General features: G+C 47.2%; 1 protein-coding gene and 1 pseudogene across 4 annotated transcripts in view; one reads left to right on the forward strand and one right to left on the reverse strand.

Moving 5' to 3' along the window:
• The window catches only part of Fgd6 (FYVE, RhoGEF and PH domain containing 6), a 123,567-nt gene that overhangs the window by 10,266 nt on the left and 89,579 nt on the right, over window positions 1-23,722 (reverse strand). For all 4 annotated transcript variants that reach the window (XM_023716496.1, XM_023716488.1, XM_023716498.1 and 1 more), the window contains exons 8-14: window positions 21,554-21,641; window positions 7,494-7,544; window positions 4,689-4,747; window positions 4,541-4,612; window positions 3,094-3,162; window positions 2,384-2,467; window positions 1,513-1,592 (exon numbers count right to left, since the gene is read on the reverse strand). In XM_023716496.1, the coding sequence (XP_023572264.1) occupies window positions 1,513-1,592; window positions 2,384-2,467; window positions 3,094-3,162; window positions 4,541-4,612; window positions 4,689-4,747; window positions 7,494-7,544; window positions 21,554-21,641 (503 nt within the window). The remainder of the gene's footprint in view (window positions 1-1,512; window positions 1,593-2,383; window positions 2,468-3,093; window positions 3,163-4,540; window positions 4,613-4,688; window positions 4,748-7,493; window positions 7,545-21,553; window positions 21,642-23,722) is intronic.
• On the forward strand, window positions 14,034-14,519 carry LOC105742492 (annotated as a pseudogene).

The following is a 23,722-nucleotide window of genomic DNA, read 5'->3' on the forward strand; positions in this document are numbered from 1 at the left end:
TAAAAATTTTCTTAACAGAGCCAAGTGTGGTGGCATGTGCCTGTAGTCCCAGCACTCAGGAGGCTGAGGCAGTGGATCAACACAAATTTCAGAACTACACAGTGAGTTTAAAGCTAAACTGAACTAAATACAAATAGTGAGACCATATCTTTAAAAAAAAAAAAAAAATCCTTAATAGGCAGAAGCTGCAGCATAGTAGTAAAGCACTTGCCTAGTAGGCATGAGATCAAGGGTTCAATCCCTAGGACCACCTCCACGACAAAAGAAGTCCACCATAATGGTACATAACACACTTTGTAATGCCAGGATCCAACCTAGGGCCTTGTGCGGGATTAGGCATCTGGGCAAGCGCCATGCCACTAAGTTACTTATTAGTTCCTGGTCCCTGATCAGTGGGTTTGTTTTGAGACAGGGTCTTTCGATATAGCCCAGGCTGTCCTTGAACTAGCAATCCTCCTGCTTCAGCCTCCCAAGCAATGGGATCACAGGTGAGCACCACCTTGACTAGTAAGCATATCAAGAAGATACTAGAAAACACTTTCTCACTACAATAATTCTCAGAAATGTATTCTTTATTAAGTGGCTGTGGCTATTCAAGCACTCTTCAGGAAATCTGTTCCTATAGACAGAGGTAGAACAAAAACTAAAGAACCAAACCTACATTAATGTCGTCTACTGTTCTAACAGCCTTCACACTGAGCTGCATCCCGAGCTCTTTTTGAGCTTTTATTTTGAGACAGGGTCTCACTAAGTCACTATGTAGGCTGGCATCAAATGTGCTAAGATTCTCCTACCTCAGCCTCCCGAGTACTGGGATTACAGTTGTGCTCCACCATGCCTACCTGGTGTTCATTTCCAGCTTTCAGGCCAACACTCAGGAAACTCTACTGCCCTCCCAGCCTCCCTGCAGTTTCCTGGAAGAAGCTGCACGGGGCGAGGGCAGATGGCTGACTGGGAGTGGCAGCTGCACACTGAGAGCCTGGGCCATGTAGGGAACACGACTCTGCAAGTGGGCCCTATCACAGGTGCCATTCTGGGGCTCAGGGCTCCTGCTCAAGTTCATGCAGGTCACTGCCAAACTGGCATTCGGCAGCTGCCTTTGCAAACCGCAGCCAAGCTGCAGCCTGCAGTGGGGGCCCCCAGGGCCCTCTGCAAGGGGTCGGCTCAGCACCCACAACCTCCCCAGATAAAGCAGCAGTCAGCCCTGTCTTCCTTCCTCTGCAGGACAGAGTGCTTCAATTCACAGGATCCCTCTGCCTCAGCTCGGCATCAAAACACATGGCATGTGACAGGAGATCCTCTGGCTGCACCCTTCCTGTGGCTCCTAAGCTAAAGACCAAAATCTACACGGTGGCTGGGCATGGTGGCGCGCACCTGTGATCCCAGCCCTCCGGGAAGCTGAGGCAGGAGAAACACCCACCCTGGGTTCTGGCCAGCCAGGGCTCTGGCTCCATGGAGAGTTCAAGTGGGGCTTACCTGCAGAAAGACCCTGTCTCACATAAACAGACATACCTGGCTGAGAGAATGAAGGAGCGTTCCACACTCTCGATCTTTAATTCATTCTGATAGGCTTCCTGGCCGGGCTTTGTGACCTGGAAGAAAGCACTCGGGTTGGAGGAGCCGCATCCCAGCACAGCCCAGCTTTGAGTCACGGAGACAGTCACTGCCACTCTCCAGCTCCCCACCATCTCACACCTGTGAAGGCCACACTGCCAGCTTCCCACTGCACTGCACTGCAGGTCAAAGGTCATAGCGACCTCCAGCCAGGCAACTCTGTTCAAGGATCACTGCCTCTTCCTCCCACATACCTCACTTCCTCTTCCCCAGCTGTCCATCAGCAACTGTATGCACTCTCTCCAAGAGCTTGGCATTCTTGTTTCCAAAGTTCCCAGGAACTAAACACTGTCATTACAGTGGTTGTTTTTTTACTATTCTGAGACAGTGTCTCACATGTAGTCCAGGCTGGCCTGTAACTTGCTGGGACCCTCCTCCCTCAGCTTCCTGAGCACTGGATTATAGGTGTGCAGCACCACCATGCCCAGCTGTTTTATGGTGACCTTTGTTACGGTCTATTCACACATATTTATCTACAGTGTATTAGACTCCCAACTAGCCAAAAAGAATTATTTCCAGTTGTTCTCATATTTTTCACCAAGTTTACAACCATGTTCTGCTTACAGTTATTCTTGTAACTGGAAGTCTGCTTTGAATAAATGAGTGCTTTGAATAAAGGAAGAAATCATATGAATAAACACACGCATGAGCAATAGCATCTAAAGAGAAAAGGCCGGGAGAGCCGCGATCACCACAGGGCTTCCTCTCCACGGTCAGTACGTTCACATATTTGGGTGAAAGGAGGACAGAACATGGCGAATGCACTGACCTTCATGCCAGCTAAGGAGAGCACGTTGTTGAGCTTGTATGTTCCCGACTGCAGCGGCGTGGTGTACAGCAGGACATCGCTGAACTGCAAGGAGAAGCACTGCACGGTCACATGAAGAAACTCTTATTGGCACCTGTCAATTTTTTTTGAGTCGTGGGTTCACTATGCAGCCTAGGCCAGCCTCAAATTAGCAGTGATTCTCCTGCCTGTGCCTGCTGATCACTACGGTTACAGGTATGTGCCACTGCCCGGCTCATCATCACAGACACTGACAAAATACAAGCACAAAGGAAGATGCTGCCTTGGCTAACAGCTCCCTGAAGAAGATACTTCCATTTCCTCATTTCCACAAGAAGCACCTCACATGTTCTGACTAATATTAATCATCCTCTTTTTTTTTGGTTCTGACTAATATTAAAAAGGCAGTTTCCTGACCATGCCCTTCTTTTCCAAGGTCTGTAACAGATTCAGCATTTTCTGAATTCTAAATCCCACCACAGTGTCAGGTCTGCCTAAATGAGGACTTGCAGCAAACAAGTCTTACAACCTGAGAGGCAGCCAACTGGATCCCCCAGAGGTCTGGCTTTTCTGATTGTACAGTGTGCTGGCCCTGGTTGCTCTGGCCTCTGCCTGATACCCTGAAGGTGGATCTGAACCTGGCCCAAGCCAGCCCATGGACACCGCCCCAGAGGAACACTCTGAGGTCTCACCAGAAAAAACATGCGAGGCTGCATGACCTTCCGAGACAGCTTCATCAGGACACCTTCCTTGAGGAAAACCTGGCCCAAGAAAGACACATCAGTCTCACACCCAAGACCCAGCCCTGTTGGGGGCCCCTGAAGCTGAAATCGATCCTGTGTGGGAGGGCAGGATGCAGCCTCATTACCTTTGCAGTCAAGCTACCTCAGTCTTGAGAAAAACACCCTGCCTGGACAGGGTGGGCTGTTAGTCACTAGGCAACCCTGCATCACGGGTTACTAACTTTGCAAAGGTATAAATAAATGTCCATATTGTTGCTTGGGGAGTCTTCTGGCCAACCAAGCAGATGGGCTACCACCTAACCCAGCTCTTGTCTTCTTGTCTTTTTCTCATTCTTGCCACCATTTTCTTCCTGGGTACAACAGACCACACTGAGAAACCAAATGATTCCTACACTGCCCTGCACCTGAGACCAAGACGGAGCCTGAGACTGCCACCACCACTGCTGCCTCAGTGCATGCAGAAGCCCCTTCCTGGCAGCCTCACCTGGTTCTTTCTATGGTGGTGGCCATGGGGTCAGCGCTTCCTCATGCCTTTGTCTGGCATGGCTTGCGGTTTCCTTTTCTTTCCTCTCTTCTCCTGGGCATGGTGCTGCATACAGAGCCCAGGACCTCCCAGCAGCTAAGCGAATGCGACAGCGCCAGCACTGCTCCTAGGACCCCTGGGTTTCTTTTTTTTGGTTTTTGAGACAGGGGCTCACTCTGTAGTCCAGGCTGCCTTAACTTACTATGGAGCCCAGCTGGCCTCTAATTCCCTGTATTCCCCTGCTGCAGCCTCCCCAAAGCTGGGGTTCTAGGGTCACTACCACACCTGGCACCTCCAGCTTCTTTTGAAGCCTCATAACTCATCTGAAAACTGTGGACAGAAAGACTACAAAGCCAATACTGGCTGCAGGGTCCTCTATGGACACAGTGTCCTCAATTCTGGCATCATTCTGGCATCTTCCTCGGTTCTTTCCCAGGGGCACTTCTGTGCTCTCAGGAGGTAATATCAAAACATAGTCTCTCCCTCCATGACCTTCCCATGCTATAGACTTTAAATGAAATGGCATTCAGAGCTTTACGAGGCCAGCTAGTATCCCACAGGAAAATGATGGTATTAAACCATTTAATTTGTGAGACCCTTGGCCTTTCTCCTAACTGAACTAGACTTGTCACAGTGACCTTCGTCATATCTGTCTTCCAACTTTCTTTTGAGACAGTAACTCACTATGTAGTGCAGGCTGGCCTTGAACTCCTGGCAGCTGATCTTCCCACCTCAGCCTCCAAGTGCTGGGATCACAAGCGTGCGCCCCCACATGGACATGGCCACAAGGAACCTACTTTCCTAACTAAAATAAACACTACAGATGGCGCCTGCAGGCAGTGATCCTCTCACAGGGCTGTGGGAAGCACCTACCCGCCCCGGCTGCAGGATCTCCTGGTGCCCGCTCAGGCTGTACTGGATCCGCAGGAGCTTCTGGAAGTTGTCCTGTGCAGAGATGAGCATCAGGCCGGACCCAGCTCCCGCTCTATGGCGCCTCTGCCCCCAAATGCCCAATACTCACGCCCTGCTTCATGCTGTCATTGGCGTGGTTGGCCACCTCAATCACCACAGCAAGGGCATCTAGAGGACGTGGGGAGAGAAGGGACCTGGTTACTACTACTGTGACACAGGCAGTTTCTGACAAGGTTATTTGTCAACTACCCTGAGCTGTGGATGCTAAAGCTCGGTGAGATGTGATCAGGGAAAAGCAGAGAACATGAGCCCCAAGAGTTGCTGCTGGCCTCGTCTACCATGGGCAGGGGTGTGCAGCTCATTCGGTCCAAGGTTAACAAGGGTCACAGTGGCTCTTTCCCTGCAGGTAAGCCATCCCAGTATAAACTGTCTCTGGGAGAAGGGTCACGAGAAAGGAGCATCTTGATACAAGAAACAAGAACAGTGTGAAATGAGCCGGGTCAGCGGCATGGTACACAATGGTGATCCTAGCACTGGGGAGGCTGAGACAGGAGGTGCTGCAGCTTGGGACCAGCCTAGACTACACAAAAGATCCTGTCTCAAAAACCACAACTAAGTAAAATTAAAATGAAATAAAACTAAAAAACATAAAACAGCTAGGATTCAGCATCACTCCTACTCTGATGCTAGTAGGTGCAGTTTAGAAAGGTGAGCAAGGCCATGCCGAGGCCCAAGGAGACTCAGGGTCACCACGCACTGAGCACTGTGGCCGCACGGATGAGCAGCTTCCTCCTCAGCCCTGGCCCAGCAGTGTCTCCAAATGCTCCACGCTAACCCCTCTGGAACTGGACAGAAAGGGACATGCAGACACACAGGATGACACCTGTAGTGGTCAGAGTGACTACCTGTTAGAATCAGACTAAGCCCTTACATTCTAATTATTATTTAGCTTTTTTTTTTAAAGACAGGTTCTTGCTATGTGGCCCAGGCATAGCCTACAGCGACCCTCCTGTCTCAGCCACCCTCTCTGATGCCAAGATCACAGGTGTGCAGCCAGCAAAGGAGTAGTACAGGAGAGCAGTGTTTCCCACACGGAGACCCCGCCCCCTCAGGACCTTTGCATGCGGCCCTATCATCTGTGCTCTGGACACATTTGCTACTTTCCTGCATCTGGATTCCACTAAGTGCACGAATCCTAATGCTGCCATTGCTTGGCCCCCATGACCTTCTGAACTTATTTTTGCAGTACTAGAGACTGAACCCAGAGCCTTTGTACTGAGCTAACTCCAGCCCCCAGCCCTTTTATTTTTTTTTATTTTTATGTTGAGATATAAGAAGGATTCATTAGCAGTAGATATAACACCTTCAAAAGCAGAGTATGGGTACTCAGAGAAATAAAGCAACTATCTCTCTTTTTTTTTTTTTCAGAACCGGGGATTGAACTCAAGCCCCAAGCGCTTATTCCACTGAGCCATCTCCCTGGCCCGCAACTATCTTTCATTACATGAAAACTGGGTCTTGCTAAGTTGTTAACCCCCGACTGGGTTCAAATTTGGGATCCTCCTGCCTCAGCCTTCCCAAGTGCCGAGATTCTGGCTGTGCACCACTGTGCCGGCTCAATCATTGTTTTGCAAAGATGAAGAGCTGGTCATTTACACAATACGAATCCATCCCAGCTCAAAGTGACCCAGTAAATGAGGGGGAAACTTCCAGAGCAGGCCGCTGGGCTCACCCTCATCCTCACGGAGCCTGCCCACAGAGACTGCTCCTGTAATTTCATCTGCCTCCCAGCACTAATTTGCTACTTTATCAAATTCTATTTTAATCTGCTTTAAAAAATTACCAGACAGGGTTTTTCCCTACAGTTCAGATTGGCCTGGAACTTGGAGAAATCCTCCTGCCTCCTCCCGAGAGCTGGTATTACAAGTATGCACCACCTTTTTTAAAGTTAAACTCTGTGTCCTACGCACCAGACTGCATTTTTTCTGGCATGAGAAAAGAAAAGTATAAGTAAAGGCCAAACGTACAGTGGGTAGTGTGAGACAGGAGGAAAATGTTCAAGTGCGCAGGGTAACAAGGGAGAGGGAGGGGAAAGGAAAGAAGGGAAAAAAATTAAGAAATGAGTAAAGAAAAAAAATGGAAATAGGGCTGGAGAGATGGCTCAGTGGTCTAAAGCACCTACTTAGAACAAGCTTAGCAAAAGCATCAGGGACCGCGGTTCAATCCCCCAGCACCACATGCCAGCCAGCCCGCCCCCTGGTGGGCTGAGCTGGCCACACTCTCACTCTCTCTCTCTCTCTCTCTCTCTCTCTCTCTCTCTCTCAAATAAATAAATAAAAATTAAAAAAAAAAATGGAAATAAAGTTTTGTGAATGGGGAGGTGAAAGGACTGGGGGAAAAAAAGAAGCTCTATCTGTACCAAGACACACATCCTCTATGATGAATGTGATCATTACGGATATCTAAAATGTACTAAAAAAAAAATGATTTTAAAAATGTGAATGTTGGAGCCAGGGAGATAGCTCAGTGACATAAGTGCCTCCCTGGCAAGCAAGCACAAGGTCTTGAGTTTGATCCCCAGTACCGAAAAAAAAAAGATAAATATTTACCTACCAAAAAAAGCTTCATGTTCTTTTATGAATAAAACAGAAGAGTGGATGGATGTGTGAGAGAGATGTTAGGCTTTCTTCCCTCTGCAGTACTGAGGACAGAATCCATGAGCTTTGCACCATGCAAAACCCCAGCCTTCTATGCCTCAGCCTCCCAGAGTGCTGGGATGACACATCTGTGCCACCATGCCCAGCGAGCTCAGAATTTTGTTTCTAGGTTTTGTGCTTGGTATACTTCTCCTTTCTTCACCTAAAGCAACATCAAGCAAACATTTCTGGGCCATCTGAGACTGCAAAGTGTTTACCTTGAGTGTCTCTGTAATCTGCAGAGTCTTCTAAGAGATTCTTCAAATAATCTAGAAAAGAGCAAAGTTCCAGCATTTAGTGCCACAAAGCCCGAGCCTCCACGCTCTCCACGTCCTTACTCCGCACTGGCTCAGCTTTGTAGACTGGGTGACTTTGTATTGATAAGGAAGGGCGAGGCACTGAGCTCAATGAGACCAGGACACGAGACAAGGACAGAGGTCAGCATGGGCCTCTGAGCTAAACACGATCCTTCTAAGATATAGGCCAGGGATATAGCTCAGTGACACAGCCCCTGCCTGGCAAGCTTGCGGTTATCGTTCAATTCCTAGGACCACAAGAACAACCAACCAACCAGAAATAACCGACTGACTGACTGACCTCACGCCAACCCCACAAGCTCTCCGTGCCTGAGCCAGGCCTTTCACCCCAACACACAGGACAAACCCAACTTGAAAGCTAGCACCAAACAAGGGCACAAGGAGGCTGTCTAGAGGACACACTGTGATGTTGGTGCCTAGGACATCAGGGGACTTCATAAGCGCACCTCGCCTGCGCTGTGCTTAGCTTGTGTTCACAGGGGTTGAGCCCGGGGCCTCTGCACTGAGCTCTATGCTCAGCCCCTTTTAAACTTTTAATTTGGAAACAGGGTCTTGCTAAACTGCCCACGCTGGGCTCAAATTTTCAATCTTTCTGCCGCAGCCTCTGCGAGTACTGGTATTACAGGTGTGTGCCACCACGCCTGGCTCAAATCAGTGCTTTTCAAATGAGGGAAAACATGCCTGTCCCCAGGGGGAATATGCGGTTGGGCTGGCAAGACGACAGACGCTCTTCAATGTCTTACAAGCGCCTCAAGACAAAGTATCTGGGCAAATGACAGCATAGTTGGGCTTGACAAATTCTGGTATATGTGAAGACAGGGCCAGGGTGCAATGGCACATACCTATAATCGCAGCATTCTAGAAGGCTGAGGCAGGAGGATCACAAACCTGAGTATCACCTTGGAAATTTAACAAGACCCTGTCTCAAAATACAGTGAAAATAGGACTTCTTAAGAGGAACACTGAAGCAAAAACATATTTAACAAATCTTTTGCTGATAATATACTTCTGTGAACCCAGCACTTGGGAGGCCGAGGCAGGAGGATTGCCTTGGGTTCAAGGCCAGCCTGGGCTCCATAGTGAGTTCATGTGGCCCGCCTGAACTATGTCAAGAGACCCTAAAAAGTCATTAACACCAAAGTATGTCACAGAGGTTCAAAGCAAATGATATCAACTCCTTCTCCTTCAAGTCCTAGCCCCTGAAGTGGCCCCTACAACCTTCCAGAGTTGCTTACTGCCTGACACACACAGGCCCTTTATCTGGAGGCGAAGTGTACACGCCATTCACAGTCCCCTTGTGCTAGGGTCATGCTGGGTCTGCAGTGCTGCCTGCTCCATCCCTGTGTAGAAAACCTCAACTCATAATGCTGTGTGTGTGCGTGTGCACATGCATACCCAAGTGGTGCTGGGTTCAAACCCAGGGCACCTGGCACGGTAAGTACTTGGTCTACCACTGGGCCTACCCACAGCCCTCAATTCAATCAGAGCTGAGAATTTCCCAAATTCCTCCCAACAAAGCTTTCCATTTGAGATTCCAACTTATAACCCTCCCCTCCCCAATTTGTTTTTCAGACAAAAAAGTTGTATGTAGTTCAGGCTGGCCTCAAAATCAGCGCCATCCTTTGCCGCAGCCTCCCAAGTGCTGGGATTACATGTGTGCACCACTACTAGTTTGAAAAAACTGTTTTCAAAAAAGAAAAGAAAAGAAAAGAAAAAGAAAAAACTGTTTTCTCCCTTTGCATGAGACTTGACATGGCAGCTGCTGAGTGCTTTTAGCATCTTGGTTATTTGACTCAAAGCTGCCCTTGGGCACGGTGGTACCTACCAGTAATCCCAGCACTCTGGGAGGCTGATGCAGGAAGAACTATAAGTTTGAACCCAGCCTGGGCCAAACAGCCAAGACTCTATCTCAAAATCAAACCATTTAAGAAGGCCTGGGGATGTCGCTCAGGAAAAAGGCCCTGAATTCAATGCCCTGGACCTCTTGGCCTGGCCCTTGCTAATAAACACTCTCTTCACCACTAAGCTACAGCCTGCCCCGCCATGCTCTTGTGTGTTCAAAGGCAAGATTCTGTCTTAGTTGAGGTAAAAGGCAGTGAGGGCTGGAGGCAATCCTAATGCCAGCAGGAGCCTGAGAAGGAGGCAGGTGGGCCAGGAAGCACCTTCAGCACATTCGGCCTTTGCAGAGTGCTGCCTGGAAGGGACACAATTTCACCTTGTGGATTCCTGAAGCGACACTTGCAGGGACAAAGAGAAGCTGGGTGCAGTGCTGCACGCCCATGGTGCCAGCACTCGGGAGGCTGAGGCAGGAGAATCACTAGCCGTTCAAGACCAGCCTGAGTTGCACATCAAGACCTGCCTCAAAATCACAACCACCAACAGGACACAGGGAAACCTGGGTGTCAGTGCCAGGTGACATATACAATGACCACAGACACAGGGCGGCTGCTGCAACTCCTGTGTCTGAGGCAGAAACCCTGAGGCCTGAGTCTTGAGACACTCAAGCTCCTGGCGCCCAGAGGCCACCAGGAGAAGCCAAGGCCATCCCCGGCTTCTGCCTGTCAGCAGCAACGAAAGGGTCGAACCACAGGTCCCCAGAGGCGGAGAGCACACCCGGCTGAGCAGGTGTGAAAACCGGGAACGTTAACAGAGTGCACTGATTATGCATCATACCCAGCCCCTCCCAGAGGCCAAAAATTAAACTCACTCCCCTCAGAGTCCACATATTTAGTGAGTCAAAATATTTAACAATGCCATGAAAACAAGCGAAAAAGAACGCAAAAAAGCTGGGCATGCCTGCTGCCCTGGATTCAATCTTCTGCACCACAGGGGAAAAAAAAGATGAAAAAAGCGAGGTGGGGTGTTGCACACCTACTACCCCTGCGTGCGGGAGGCTGAGGCAGGAAAGTCACTGAGTTCTCACCAGCCTGCGCTACACAGTGAATTTGGGAGCAGCCTGAGCCTCATAGTAAGACCCTGTCTCAAAAGAACAGAAAAGGGGCTGGAGAGATGGCTCAGTGGTCTAAAGCACCTACTTGGAACAAGCTTAGCAAAGCACAGGGACCGCGGTTCAATCCTCCAGCACCACATGCCAGCCAGCCCCGCCCCCTGGTGGGCGGAGCTGGCCACACACACACACACACACACACACACACATAAATAAATGTTTAAAAAAAAAAAAAAAAACAGAAAAGTAGCAAACAAAAAATGAAGCCTCACACAAGCCAGTGTCTGAGGGTTCCCTGGCTAAAGGCGACAGAGCTGAGGTGCAGCTCCCCTTTGTATCACACGCGCTGCAGTCCCTCAAGCAGCTCGTGTGTGGAAGGTGTAGAAGGAAAGGAGGTTGCGTCAAGCCCCTGAAGCCTCAGTTCCTGCTCCTGCTCCCGCCCAGGGAACCGCGGGCTCTACCCCCGCTGCTCACAGGCCTGTCCACGTGTGTAGATCCCAGCCCAGCACTGGTTTCCGTTCTCTGACTCGTGCCCAAACGCAACTGCTGGCCTCCAAGCCGACCTTCTGAGAAGAGTTTAAAGACATAAACTGCCACACGAACCTACAACTCAGGCAATGCAACACCATGTTACTAACCGAGACTGTGATGCCAGGGATCGAACGCCAATCCCTGAGGTTGTCTTAACAGGCACTTGGTCTGCTGAGCTATCTCACTGGGCCCCCAGGATGTGACTGAGTTACATCTGCCCCATCTACCCACTTTATTTTCTTCTCCTTTTTTGATTTTCAAGACAGGGCCTCTATAAGTAGCCCAGAAGGCCTCAAACGCTAGGTGATCCTCCTGCCTCAGCCGCCCGAGTGCTGGGACTATAGGTGTGTGCCACTACACCTGGTGTTTGCAGGACATTACACACACTGTGAAGAGCTGGTGCATGGATAGAACACTGCCCAATTCCTTTTACTTCCCCCTTCTCTGCATCTTGAATTCCCCTTACCATGTGCAAAAGGTCCATCATCTTTGTGTTTCCTACTATCCATCATTCATTCATTCATTTATTTATTTTTTATGTATTTAGTACAGGGTCTGCAGGGTCTCTAGATCAAACTTGTAGTGATTCTCCTGTTTTCAGCCTCCCAAGCCTTGGGATTACAGGCTCGTGCCACCACGCCTAGTCTCAGTCACTGTCTCAGCGCCATGTCTCAGGCGGGACTATCCATCATCTATTTTTGTTTTGCTCTTTATTTATACTTTGGGCTTTTCATATAAAATAAACCATGCTATATTCAAGCCTATGTGTCTGATCCATTTTACTTAAACAACATGGGGTCAGGGTGCGTCCATTTTCCTACAAATGATGCAAATTTATCCCTCTTTATTAAGTAATACTCCACTGTGTCTTTTTTTTTTTTTTTTTTTTTTTTTTTTTTTTTTTTGCAGAAACAGGGATTGAACTCAGGCCCTTGTGCTTGTCAGGGAAGTGCTTATTCCACTGAGTCATCTCCCCAGCCTTGTCCCTGATTCTAAGAGTTAGCTATTATGAGTTATGCTGTTCCTATTTGTTAATTTTTAAAAATCTTCATGATCTCCAAAATTCAGTTTTGCTTTGGGTGTAGTAGCAAACACACGTGATCACGGCACTCAAGAGGCTGAAGCTGGAAGATCGCTGTGAGTTTGAGGCTAACCTACACTACACAGTGAGTTCAAGACCAGTCTAAACTACATAGTAGTCCCTATCTCAAAAAACCAGGGAAGAAATCCATTTTGCTACTCATCCACCCACCCGCCCTTTCAGTACATTTAATAGCAGCTTCCCCTTTCCACAGCTTTTCCTTTTCCACGGACAACAGGTCCACAATCCTCCTGAGCAGTCGGGAGTGGCCTGAGTCAAAGCAGGGTGCCCAGGACGCAGGGAAGGAGAGCAGACACCGCCTGTGTGTCATGGGGATTTCTACCGCCTTCTGAGGAGGCCCTCTCTTCCTGCAGGAGGTGACAGCAGGGGCAGTCACTTCAGCTGGCTGAGTCACACCTGTAGTTTCCTGCTTCAGCCTAAACAAATCAAGCACAGTCCAATGCTTCACCGATCAAAATGACTTAATGCTACCAAGAATTTTGCTGTTAGGTGGATTTAGTTGTTGTTGTTAGTCAGGGTCTTGCTATATATTCCAGGCCGGCTTTCAGCCTCCCAAGTTCTAGATGTGCACCACCAAACCCAGCTAAAATATCTGTTTCAATAAAAGAAAAAATGAAGATTGATGCAAGTAAGCAGGCCCCATCAGATGTACTCTCTGGTCACCAGGTGGCAGAGTTGATTCATAAAAGTTATTTAAATCCTGGCCACCATCACTCTAAAAAGCAGCAGAAAATGAAAGGAAACACGCCAGGTGAAACCTGCAGGTTATGCAAATGACCTTCCTGCCCTTCTTGAAGGCCCATGAGGAAGGGGAGGGAGGGGAGAATGGACACAGCGCAGGACAAGGCCTCGTCATAGATCTTAGGTGTTGAGTTACGTCCGGGAAGGGGCAGGTTAAGACACCGTCTCCCTACCTACTGTGGGTGGCCCTGGCGCGCACCTGGCAGAGTCTGTGCTTTCTAGACAGGGCTCCAGCCAGCCCTGCCCCTCCTCATTACCTCATCAGCAACCCGTCAGCAACTTAAAGTCAGCACTCAGGAGCATTACAGCCAACCTTAGTCACGGCAGGAATCAGGGACTTTTTCTGCATTCAACACCCATGGGGGATTCCTAGGCCATGGGCTGAAAAAGGTAGGTGGCAGAACAGGAAGCGAACGTGTACAAGAGCTTTGGTTTTTGCTTTTTTTTTTAGAGGCAGAACTTCACTAGGTAGTCCAAGCTGCTCTTGAGCTCACAGTGATCTCTGTGCCTCAGCTTTCAGGCGCTAGGGTTACAGGTGTGCACCACCAGGCCTGGCAAGTACCTTGAATCTGAGGACAAGTCTTGCTTTGTATTACTCAGGTTTCTTCTCTTCCTCCGGTACGTATGTAGAAGTTCAACAGCATATACAGCACCATGAGACACCAAGAAAAAAAATTAAAAACACCCTGGCTTGTGAAATAAATTTCTGATCATTCAAAACAAAGACCAACCCATCAGGTTATAAGGCAGCATAAGAAGACAATCAAGGGCCAGGGAGATAGCTCGGTGGTCTAAGAGCCTGCCTGGCAAGCACAGGAACCTGGATTACCCGAATTCAAACCCCAGTCCCACGTGCCAGTGCTGGCCCCAGACTGGGCAGACCACGCTGGCCATGGAAACCGGGTATGTTGATATACACCTGTAATTTCTAGCACTGGGGAGGCGGGGACAGGAGGATCACTACGAGTTCAAGCCGAGTAGTGAGACCTTGTACCAAATACATAAATTTAAAAAATAAGTAAGTAAGTGGCTTCATCCGCCACCGCCTTTCTCCAACCAGGGGGAACATCTTCCTACTCTTGTCTGCTTCAGGCCTGCAGTCTTTCAGAGACCAAACGCCATGACTTAAATTAAGTTGTAGAGTTCTGATGGAGAGATATCTGAAGTTGATGTTGAAATTGCCAAACAGTCTGTGACAATCAAGACCATGTTGAAAGACTTGGGAACGGATGATGAAGGAGATGATGACCCAGTTCCTCTACCAAATGTTAATGCAGCAATATTAAAAATGGTCATTCAGTGGTATACCCACCACAAGGATGACCCTCCTCCTCCTGAGGATGATGAGAACGAAGAAAAGCGAACAGATGACATCCCTGTTTGGGACCAGGAATTCCTGAAAGTTGACCAAGGAACTCTTTTTGCACGTATTCTGGCAGCAAAGTACTTAGACATCAAAGGCTTGCTTGATGTTACATGCAAGACTGTTGCCAATATGATCAAGGGGAAAACTCCTGAGGAGATTCGCAAGATTTTTGACATCAAAAATGACTTTACTGAAGAGGAAGCAGCCCAGGTACGCAAGGAGAACCAGTGCTGTGACTAGAAGTGAAATGCTGTGCCTGACACTGTGACGCTGTAAGGATTGCTCCAAATATCAGCTGCACTGCTCTGTTTACAATTGTTAATATTCGACAAACAGACAAACGCAGCAGCAAGACAGTTGTATCCGCATAATACTGTCTTCACTGCATGTGTAGTTTGAGTTACAGACTCCAAACCAATGGCTGAATTTCAGTCTGAGCAAAAGTTGCTGGTTTTCTTTACTCTGAATAAAACTGAACTGTGGGTTCTCTGTAGAAAGCTGATATTTAGAGCTTTCCCTCTTTTTTTGTAAAGTGATTTCTGCATAGGTTATTGTCCAGTTAACTTTAGTGAGCTTTTCAAAGTTGGCATTGTAAACAAAACAACTTACAAAAGTTTTCTGCAATAGTTAACAAAATACTATCTTTACTCAGAAGTTTCAAACTGGAAAAAGGCTACTTGAAGTACCTATTCCAAGTGGGGTTGTCTAGAATGTCTTCCAGCCTCCTAGAGTCAAGCAGTATCTCTGGTACAGATTAGCCTGCATGTAGCGGGACTCTCTAAATTGGACCTGAGGACCTGTTTGATTTGTTTTTAAATTTTTAATCTCAGCTTTGAATATGTTGCCTAGAGACTCAGTAACTACCGAGTTTGTGGTTTGGGGGAGAAATGTAACTAGACAGTTTGTTAGCTTTTCAATTAAAGAGACCACTTAATTCATGAGATGTCATCTTTCTGTAGTCACTGTTTCTGTGTGGAGAAAACTATTCACACAACTTGCATGCATAAAGTAATTTAACCTCACTTTACCCCACGATGATCTACCTTACCTACATCTGTTGTTCAAGTATAATTATAAAAAGCTTTCTTTTTCACTCTTTGCTTTTATGTAGTTGGCACAGGGTCTCACTACACAGCTCAGACTCAGCATGATCCTCCTGTTTTCAGCCTTCCCAGCACTGGGATTACAGGCGTGCACCACCACTCCTGGACTCTGTGGCCAGTTCAACGTACCCCAGGAGTGAGGCTGGATCAAACCCTGGTTCCTGCGCTTGCCAAGCCAAGGCAGGCGTTTAGTCCGCTGAGCTATCTTGCCAGCCCCTCTTTTTCACTCTTCAAAGTTATTATGCGTAAGAGATCAACTGTGTGATTACTGTAACTTTTTTTTTTTTGAGACAAGGTCTGCCTGTATAGTTCAGGCTGACCTTGAACTCCTGGCACTCCTTCTGCCTTAGCTTCCCAAGTGCTGGGATCAATATCTTATTTTTCATATTTCATATCATTTCCTTGGGATTAATGGGAATACTTCATTTTTAAAAAGCTGATATGTATTATATAAATTATTATATATTTTGTTATATATAACATTTTATAATACATTATATATAATATACTATATATGTACTTTATATTATGTATAATGTATATTATATAAATATATATATGATACATATAGCAGAAATTTTTCCTAAAAGAACATGCCAACTTAAAATATTTTAATTATATAAAATGTTTTAAATGACTTGACAGCTTTGTGTTTGGTATTTTCTTTTTTGTTGTTGTTTTCTTAATAACAGTATAACTATAACTTGTTTTCAATTTTTTCATTATTTACAGCTGTTAAGAGGTATCACCACTTTGCTAGGCGGGGCGTGGTGGTGGATGCCAGTGAGCCCCATCCTCAGAAGGCTCAGGCAGGATCATCACCACTAGGTCAGCGTGGGCTACAAAGGAAGTTCAAGCCCAGCCTGGACTTCACAGCGAGACCCTGTCGCAAAAAAGAAAAGTTTCAGGCTGCTGAGATGGCTCAGTGGTCTAAAGCACCTACTTAGAACAAGCTTAGCAAAGCACAGGGACCGCGGTTCAATCCCCCAGCACCACATGCCAGCCAGCCCCGACCCCTGGTGGGCTGAGCTGGACACACACACACACACACACACACACACAAATAAATTTTAAAAAAAAAGAAAAGTTTCTTCTATGTTTGTCCCCCCAACCCGACTGTCAATCAAGATCCGACTGGATTTAGACCATGCTCGGCTATCCAACAGCTGAGGAAAGAGCCAAGCAAACAGCACACAGTCCAAGCACAGCTGGACAGCAGTGTGCTCTCCACGGCGACAGCCTGAGGTGAGCCCCGATCCCGCCCGCAAGCGAGCCTCGGCCACAAATCCTGCTTGCGACACCTCTGCCCCGACAAGGCCTGGCCACAGAGGCCTGCAGCAGCTCCAAGGACCTGAGTCAAGCTGTGCATGGACCAAAACAAAGCCGGCCCCTCCGTGGCGATGGCCCCGCCCACGGCACACAGCGAGTCTGCTGACAGGTGGGGCTCAGAGCACGCAAGGCGGCAGCGCACGGGAACGGCCAGCACCTGCAGTGTTCTCTCCCCGTGGACGCGCGGGTGTTTCCTTAAACGGCATCGTTGTGGTGGATGCCTCAAAATACGTCCTGTCACCACTACTGCACAATCGTGCTGCTTGTTAGCCCTGCCACCAGATTCTTCTCAATGGAGTCCTGAAGAAGAACATGCACTACAGTGTCACAGAACTTTAGAGCTTCAGAGCACTGTAACAGATGTTTTAACATCCTACTTTTTATCTACAAGGGAATAGACTTCTAAAACCTTCTAAGGAGTTGGTACTACCTCGGACAGAAGGCAAAGTCTACAGGACGGAGTAATGTGTTAAGGCAACCCTTAAAACAGCACGAATATTTTCAACTAGATAAAAGAAACTACTGATGCATACTGATTCAAAGTTCAAAGCACTGGTGTGTCCCCTCCAACACCTCCCCCAAAAAACCCTACAAGTGAAAAGGCTTATCAGAGGAATTTTTACATTATATTTTAATATGTTTCCTCATTTATGATTCTGGCCAACTGAACTTGCTTTAGTACCACTGTAATAGCTTTTCACACAGGCATGGTTTCATACTGAGAAAAAATTACACAGTATGAAACACTGGGATAGACAAAAACATCTAAAGGATTTATGGTAGTCATTTTTGAAAGGCAGAGGGGATTTTACTTTATTGTATTACTCAATTTTTTTTTTATGTGTATAAAAGATGTCTTCAAAGAAAAAGGTGAACTTTATAAAAACAGAACATCGCCAGATGGTCACCCTCTAAGTAGTATCACTGGCTGCTGCTTTCATGGTCTGCCTCTGCCTTAAAGAGGTTTATGACCTACTTGAGGAGACACGCCAGCCTTAAGGGATAACCAAGCAAGAGAAAGGTTCAGTCACAAAACAAAAGCTCAGCACCTCATCCAGGAGATAAGACAGAAGGGCTCAGGAATAGGAGTGGAAGACCAGGGGGAGGGCAACACTATCTCTACCAGAGGCCAGGGTGGCCTAAATTATTATTTGTTGAGTGGAAGATCCATGACAGAGATGGGGTGGGGCATGGTGGGGCACATCTGTATTCTTACACTCTGAGAGGCTGAGGCAGGTTTTTCTAAAATTTGTCTAAAATAAGAAAGGGCAGGGAATGGAGCTCAGTGTGAAAGTCATGGCTCAATCCCTAGTACCACCACAATAAAGCTCAGGGCATTCTGGGCCATATACCATGCTCTGTTTCTGTACCACGGATACGTAAGCTCTCCACTTCCCTACTAAGCACAGCGCAAGTGTGTTCTTGGCAGAGACAGCAGGCAATCACATACCAGGGCCTGGGGCATGAGGAGAGCACAGACCAGCAAGGGTCAGAGACAGGGAGGCTGGACAGGAAGAGAGGCCCCTGAGCATAGGAGAAGCAGGCCCCACCAGGAGGCGATGAGGAAGGAGAAAGAGTCATGCTGTGCTTAGGGCCCGGGAGAACGCTGTTGCTCTCGAATGCTATTTATGAGTCTAACCCCAGTCAAGCACGCAGGGGGGGCACCACAGGAGGATTCCTGGCCTCCTAGAGAGCAGCAGCTTTCATTTCTCTGAGCCTTGCAGCTGCCATGCCTCAGGAGCCACGCCAGACCCTGGGATGGGGGCACAGAGGAAGTGCGTGCACAGGGTAAGGAGAGGAGAAAAGCACCGGAATCCTGAGCAGCCACTAGAAAAGTAAAAGCCATAAGCTTCTAGGCTTATGAAATCACTTGCTTTAATTTTCCCGAACTACGCATTTTTTCTTAACTCCTATTGTGAGTCGACCTTTCAAAAATACTACCATGAGGCACGGCCAGGTGGTGCACATCTGTAATTCCAACACTCAAGAGGCTGTGGCAGGGGGATTGTTGTGGGTTCCAGGGCTATACAGTGAATTCAAGGCCAGCCTGAACTGCATAATAAGACCCTGTCTCAAAAAGACAAAACTACTATGAATTAAATAATGTATTTGATGGTGCTAGAAATCAAACCCAGAACCTTGAATATGCTAGACAAATGCTTTACCACTAAACTATACATTCCAGCAGCCCCCTCCCAAGAATTTAGTTAGAAATGGGTGCAAGTTTGGAAGAGGGAAAGAAACTTAAAAAAAAAAAAAACCCTACCACTTTGAGCTGGGCATGGTGGTGCACCCCTATAAACCCAGCCCTAAGCAGCACTGTGACTTTTAAGACCAGCATAAACTACATACACAGCAGGACCCTGTCTCAAAAAACTACCACAAAACCATAATAATTTAGTTGCAACATTTTCATGACAATGAAAGACTGTCTCAGAAGAACACCCGATAAAAACCACATCTGTCCAGATAAAACTGTTGCAAAACACTAGCTGTTCAAGTAGTAGCAAGACCGGCTGCCAATGGGAATTTCCACCTCCAATTTTCTGAAAGAATTCCAAATGCAACCAGCCTACTTATCAATCCCTACGCCGCAGTCCTCCCCCTCCCCTTCCAAGAAACCAAGGTGGCACTGCTATGGTGCCGAGTCGGGCAAAGGCCTCCCAGGCTCTGCCCGACGTGCACAACAGAGTCAGGGTGGGAGCTGCCTGCTACAGGCACCGTCCACAGCTCCTACACACTGTGCGGCTGGAATTACTTCCACCTGCAAAGTGGATCTGAAAGGAGTTAGATCACAAGGTTGCTGGGAGGATTAAATCCACAGAGTTCATTCACCTAAAGGAAGGACCCATTACTTAATAAATATATTTGAATGCATAAGGCCTAAGACTTCAGTCTACCTGCTAAGACTCTAAATGTACAGACAGGGGCACTTCGGCGGTGCAGAAATAATCCCAGAAAACAGGGAGCTCTCAGAACATCACAATGTTGAGGATCGGAAAAGTGAATTTTAAACAGACATAGAAAACAGAATCTGAGTATTCAAGCCCTGATATCCTTAGAGTTACAGGACCATGTCTGCCCAGTGCATGCTATCACTGCAGCCCTGGCAGGCAGCACTTGTTTCCCTTAGAAGATGTCATCTCTAAGACATGGTTTCTCACTTCTCAGAAATTCTATGTCTCAGTGTGGTTCCTTTGTCTGAACATTTTTGGGCTAAGGACATGTTTTACCTTGGAATAAAATCAACCAACCAAAACAAACAAATTTATTTCCCATGAAGCTGTTTGCTTCATGGTATCTAAACTTCATCCAGCTTTTGGGTGGGGATAACTGGGTGGGAGAGTAACAAGACGCACTTCCAGACCTTGAAGAGTTTATAATCAAATTAAGGAGCCCATTATTTTCAATTACATAAATACTAGCGGGCTTACCAAGAACCACATAAATATCTGTTAACCCACAATACACTGAAGGTAAGAATGGGAGAGATCAGAAGTGGATTCCAAGGGAATGGAGAAAAAAATAGAGGGATGCAGTGGCACGGTGCACACCTTAATCCCAGCACTCAGGAGGCTGAGGCAGGAGGACAGCCACCAGTTTGAGGCTACACTGTACTAGACAGTGAGTTCAAGACCACGCTGGAGCCTGTCTCAATCTGCTACCCCCTAAAATACTCCAAACACATAAAGAACTCCCCAGATGAAAACCATTTCCTAACCCTAATTAGTTTCTCAAATTTCACTTACAGAAAGTCGCATACACAAGCTGTCATGGCTTCCCGTGCTTCTGTGTATTTGGTGACATATTTCATGCACAGCTGGTATGGGTGCTGGTCCAAGCCCATGCAGGCATCTAGAGGCCCTAGGATGGCCGAGCAGCAGAGCTGGATGATGCTTGGGGCCCACACCAGGTGACCAGCTCCCCTGGGATATGCAGTTCAGGCTGGCTTGAATCCACTTATATAGCCCATGCTGGCCGGATGCACGTCAATCCTCCTACTTCAAGCTTCAGAGTGCTGGGATTACAGGTGTGCATCACCACAGGCAGCTTTTTAATTTTGAGACAAGGTCTAGCTAAATTGCCCAGGCTGGCCCAGAACTTGCAAACTTCTTTTGCCTCAGCCTCCCAGAATTACAGGCTTTTAAAATTATCACAGTGGTAAACTAGACAGACCTGAAATCTTGTAGAAGATACAATGACCAGGAAACCAAAATGAGGGTACAGCTACTACTGCTACTAATAGCAGCTTACACTTAATTTAGAGCTCACTGTAAATGAAACACCCTGCTAATGAACACTCTATCTCTTCACCGGGGCTCCCTCACCCTTAGGTAGCCCCTGAAGGAGAGGAGCTGGGCCACTTGCCTGCGCTGCTGACATGTGGTACAGCCTCTAAGTCAGGGGCTCCTTCCCCCCTTTATTGAGACCATATCTCACTGTGTTCGCAAATGTGGGGGCTCAAGCTATGTTCCTATATCAGACACCCAAGAAGGGGCTATGATGTGTGCCACTACGTGCCCCAGACTGGCCCTCTGAAGGTGACTGGATTTTTGCTTTAAGACTGGCTCTTACTATGTAGTTGAGGCTGGCTTCTAACTCTCACAGACCCTAGAGCGCTGGGATTACAACTGTGCCTTACCATGCCCGGTCCCCAAAGCCTGTTCTTGGGAAATACCTTTGAGATAAATACTATTAAGGAGGAGTGGCAAGTAAGTGGGGCTGGGACGGCAAAGGGGAAGACAGGTGGGAATGAGAGTATGCAGGGACCAGTGGAGCACCGCAAGCCACCAAGCTGGGAACACCTGGGCACTCGGGCACCTCAGGACAGTAGGTCCCCACCTGTGAGCAGCAGCCGGTATTGTGGGATCCTCTGGACCAGCTTGAGCAGGTAGTGCTTGAGGGCCAGGTTGGCACAGCGAGGGCTCATCTGAAAGAAAAGGCACCACAATGAACAAGGTAACTTTGTTATTTCTAGTTTTTATTCTTGTTCTGCTTTCTAGAGACAGGGTCCTGCTATGTAGTTTAGGCTGGCTTCAAATTCCAGGTGATCCTGCTGCCTCAACTTCCCCAGTGATGGACCACAGGGCTGTGCCCTCTCACCCTCCACAGGCCTGGAAGCACATTTTGAAGTGACACCCAGTTTCCTTCTTTTCTTTTGGAGCACTAGGGATTAAACCCAGGGCCTTCTGCATCTTAAGCTAGTGCTGTACCCACTGACCAAACTACATCCCCAGCTCTTTTTTTTTTAATGTTTTTAATTTATTTATTTACTTGGCACAGGGTCTCGCTACGCAGCTCAGACTTGTAGAGATTCTCCTGTTAGCCTCCCCAGAGCTGGGATTACAGGCAAGCGCTATCACACCCAGCCCAGGCCAGCACGACATGTGATGCTGGGGATCAAACCCGGATCCTTGCACTTGCCAGGCAGGCACTTAGACTGTCAAGCTATCTCCCCAGCCCCCCAGCTCTTTTTAAAACCTTTTATCATGCTGGGCATCATTGTGTATACCTATGATCCCAGTACTCAAAAAGATGAAGCAAGAGGCTTGCTGTAAATTTAAGGCTAGCTTGAGTTACACAGTCAGTGAGTTCATGGCCAGCCTGAACTACATGGAGAGACTGTCTCAAAAATAAAATAACAAACAAACAGAAACCTCAAAAACTTTGAGACAAGTTCTCAGTATGTCATCCAGGCTAATATTTTATGAATGTATCTTCAAGACTAAAGGTGTAGTGCTGGGCTAGACTACTTACCAGGCCTGATCTCTATCTAGCACAAGAGAAAGAAGGGAATGGGAAAGGAGCAGGGAGGAGAGGGGGAGGGAACGAAAGGGAGGGGGAGGGCAGGGGAAGAATAAAGGCAGGAAAGAATACAAACTTCATACAAGCACCATTACCAAGAGTGCTAACTCCTCCTACCTTCTGAACTTGTTTAGTTGGCAAATACTACAACTTACTGGGTGGACATCAACCAAATCCTCAGTCCACCATCCACTGCCATAACTATTATTACACTTTTTGGTAACATAAAAGCATCAGAGGACAGCAAAGAAAAAAAAAAAAAAGCCAGAAAAACAACTATAAACTGGGTTAGTGGTGCACATCAATAAATAATCCCAGCACTTGGGAGCTGAGGCAGGAGGCTAGCCATGAGTTTGTTTCCATGCTTGGCTGAAACCAATTTCTAAAAAGAGTGTTAAATCCCTTTACCCCTAAGCAAATCAAGATTGCATTCTCCTAATTGTTAAAACACAAACCTGGAGGCCTACCTATTTAGTTCATCTGTTTAAGTGACTGCTTAAACAAAGCAGTCAGGCTCAGGATGCTGTGGTTCAATCCCTGATCCTCAAGCTTTGCCAGACCTGCCCTGAAGGCATCCTGAGCCAGTCCAAAAAATAAATAAATTAAAAAAATAAGAAACTAAAATAAATAAATAAATTGCAAATCTTTTGATGGCATGGGCCATAAACAGAGGATTCATTTGTCTTAATTTTGTCACCCAAAGTGTGTTATTTACTTATCTAATAAAAAACATTCATTGTAGTTCTCTTCCACAGTCAAAGTTAACAGGGAGATGAACTGAAGGTAAGGCAAGATAAAAATAAGAAATGTTTTCTCCAGTAATCTACTTTACCTGGACAGGAAGTAGAATGATGGTTGGGGATGCTGGGGGAGGAGGGGGTCATGATCTCAGTGTCCCCATACAAAATGCGCTCTGGAGGTGCAACTGTACAGCAGTGTCAGTGTACTTAATGCTGTGGGACTGCACACTTACAATTGGCTAAAATACAGCTGGGCGTGGGGGCAAATGCCTTTAATCGCAGCACTTGGGACAGGCTGAGACAGGAGGATAACTGAGTTTGAGACCAGCATGGGCTACACAGCAGTTTCTTGTCTCAAAAAACAAGCAAAAAGACTAAAATGTGAAGTTGTATTATGTGTATTTCACCACAATTGTCAAAAAGTCCCATCAAAATTATTTTTCAAGTTAAAATATGCAGCAGCAGA

Source organism: Octodon degus, unplaced genomic scaffold (assembly GCF_000260255.1).
Source record: "Octodon degus isolate 3935 unplaced genomic scaffold, OctDeg1.0 scaffold00004, whole genome shotgun sequence".
Lineage (NCBI taxonomy): Eukaryota > Metazoa > Chordata > Mammalia > Rodentia > Octodontidae > Octodon > Octodon degus.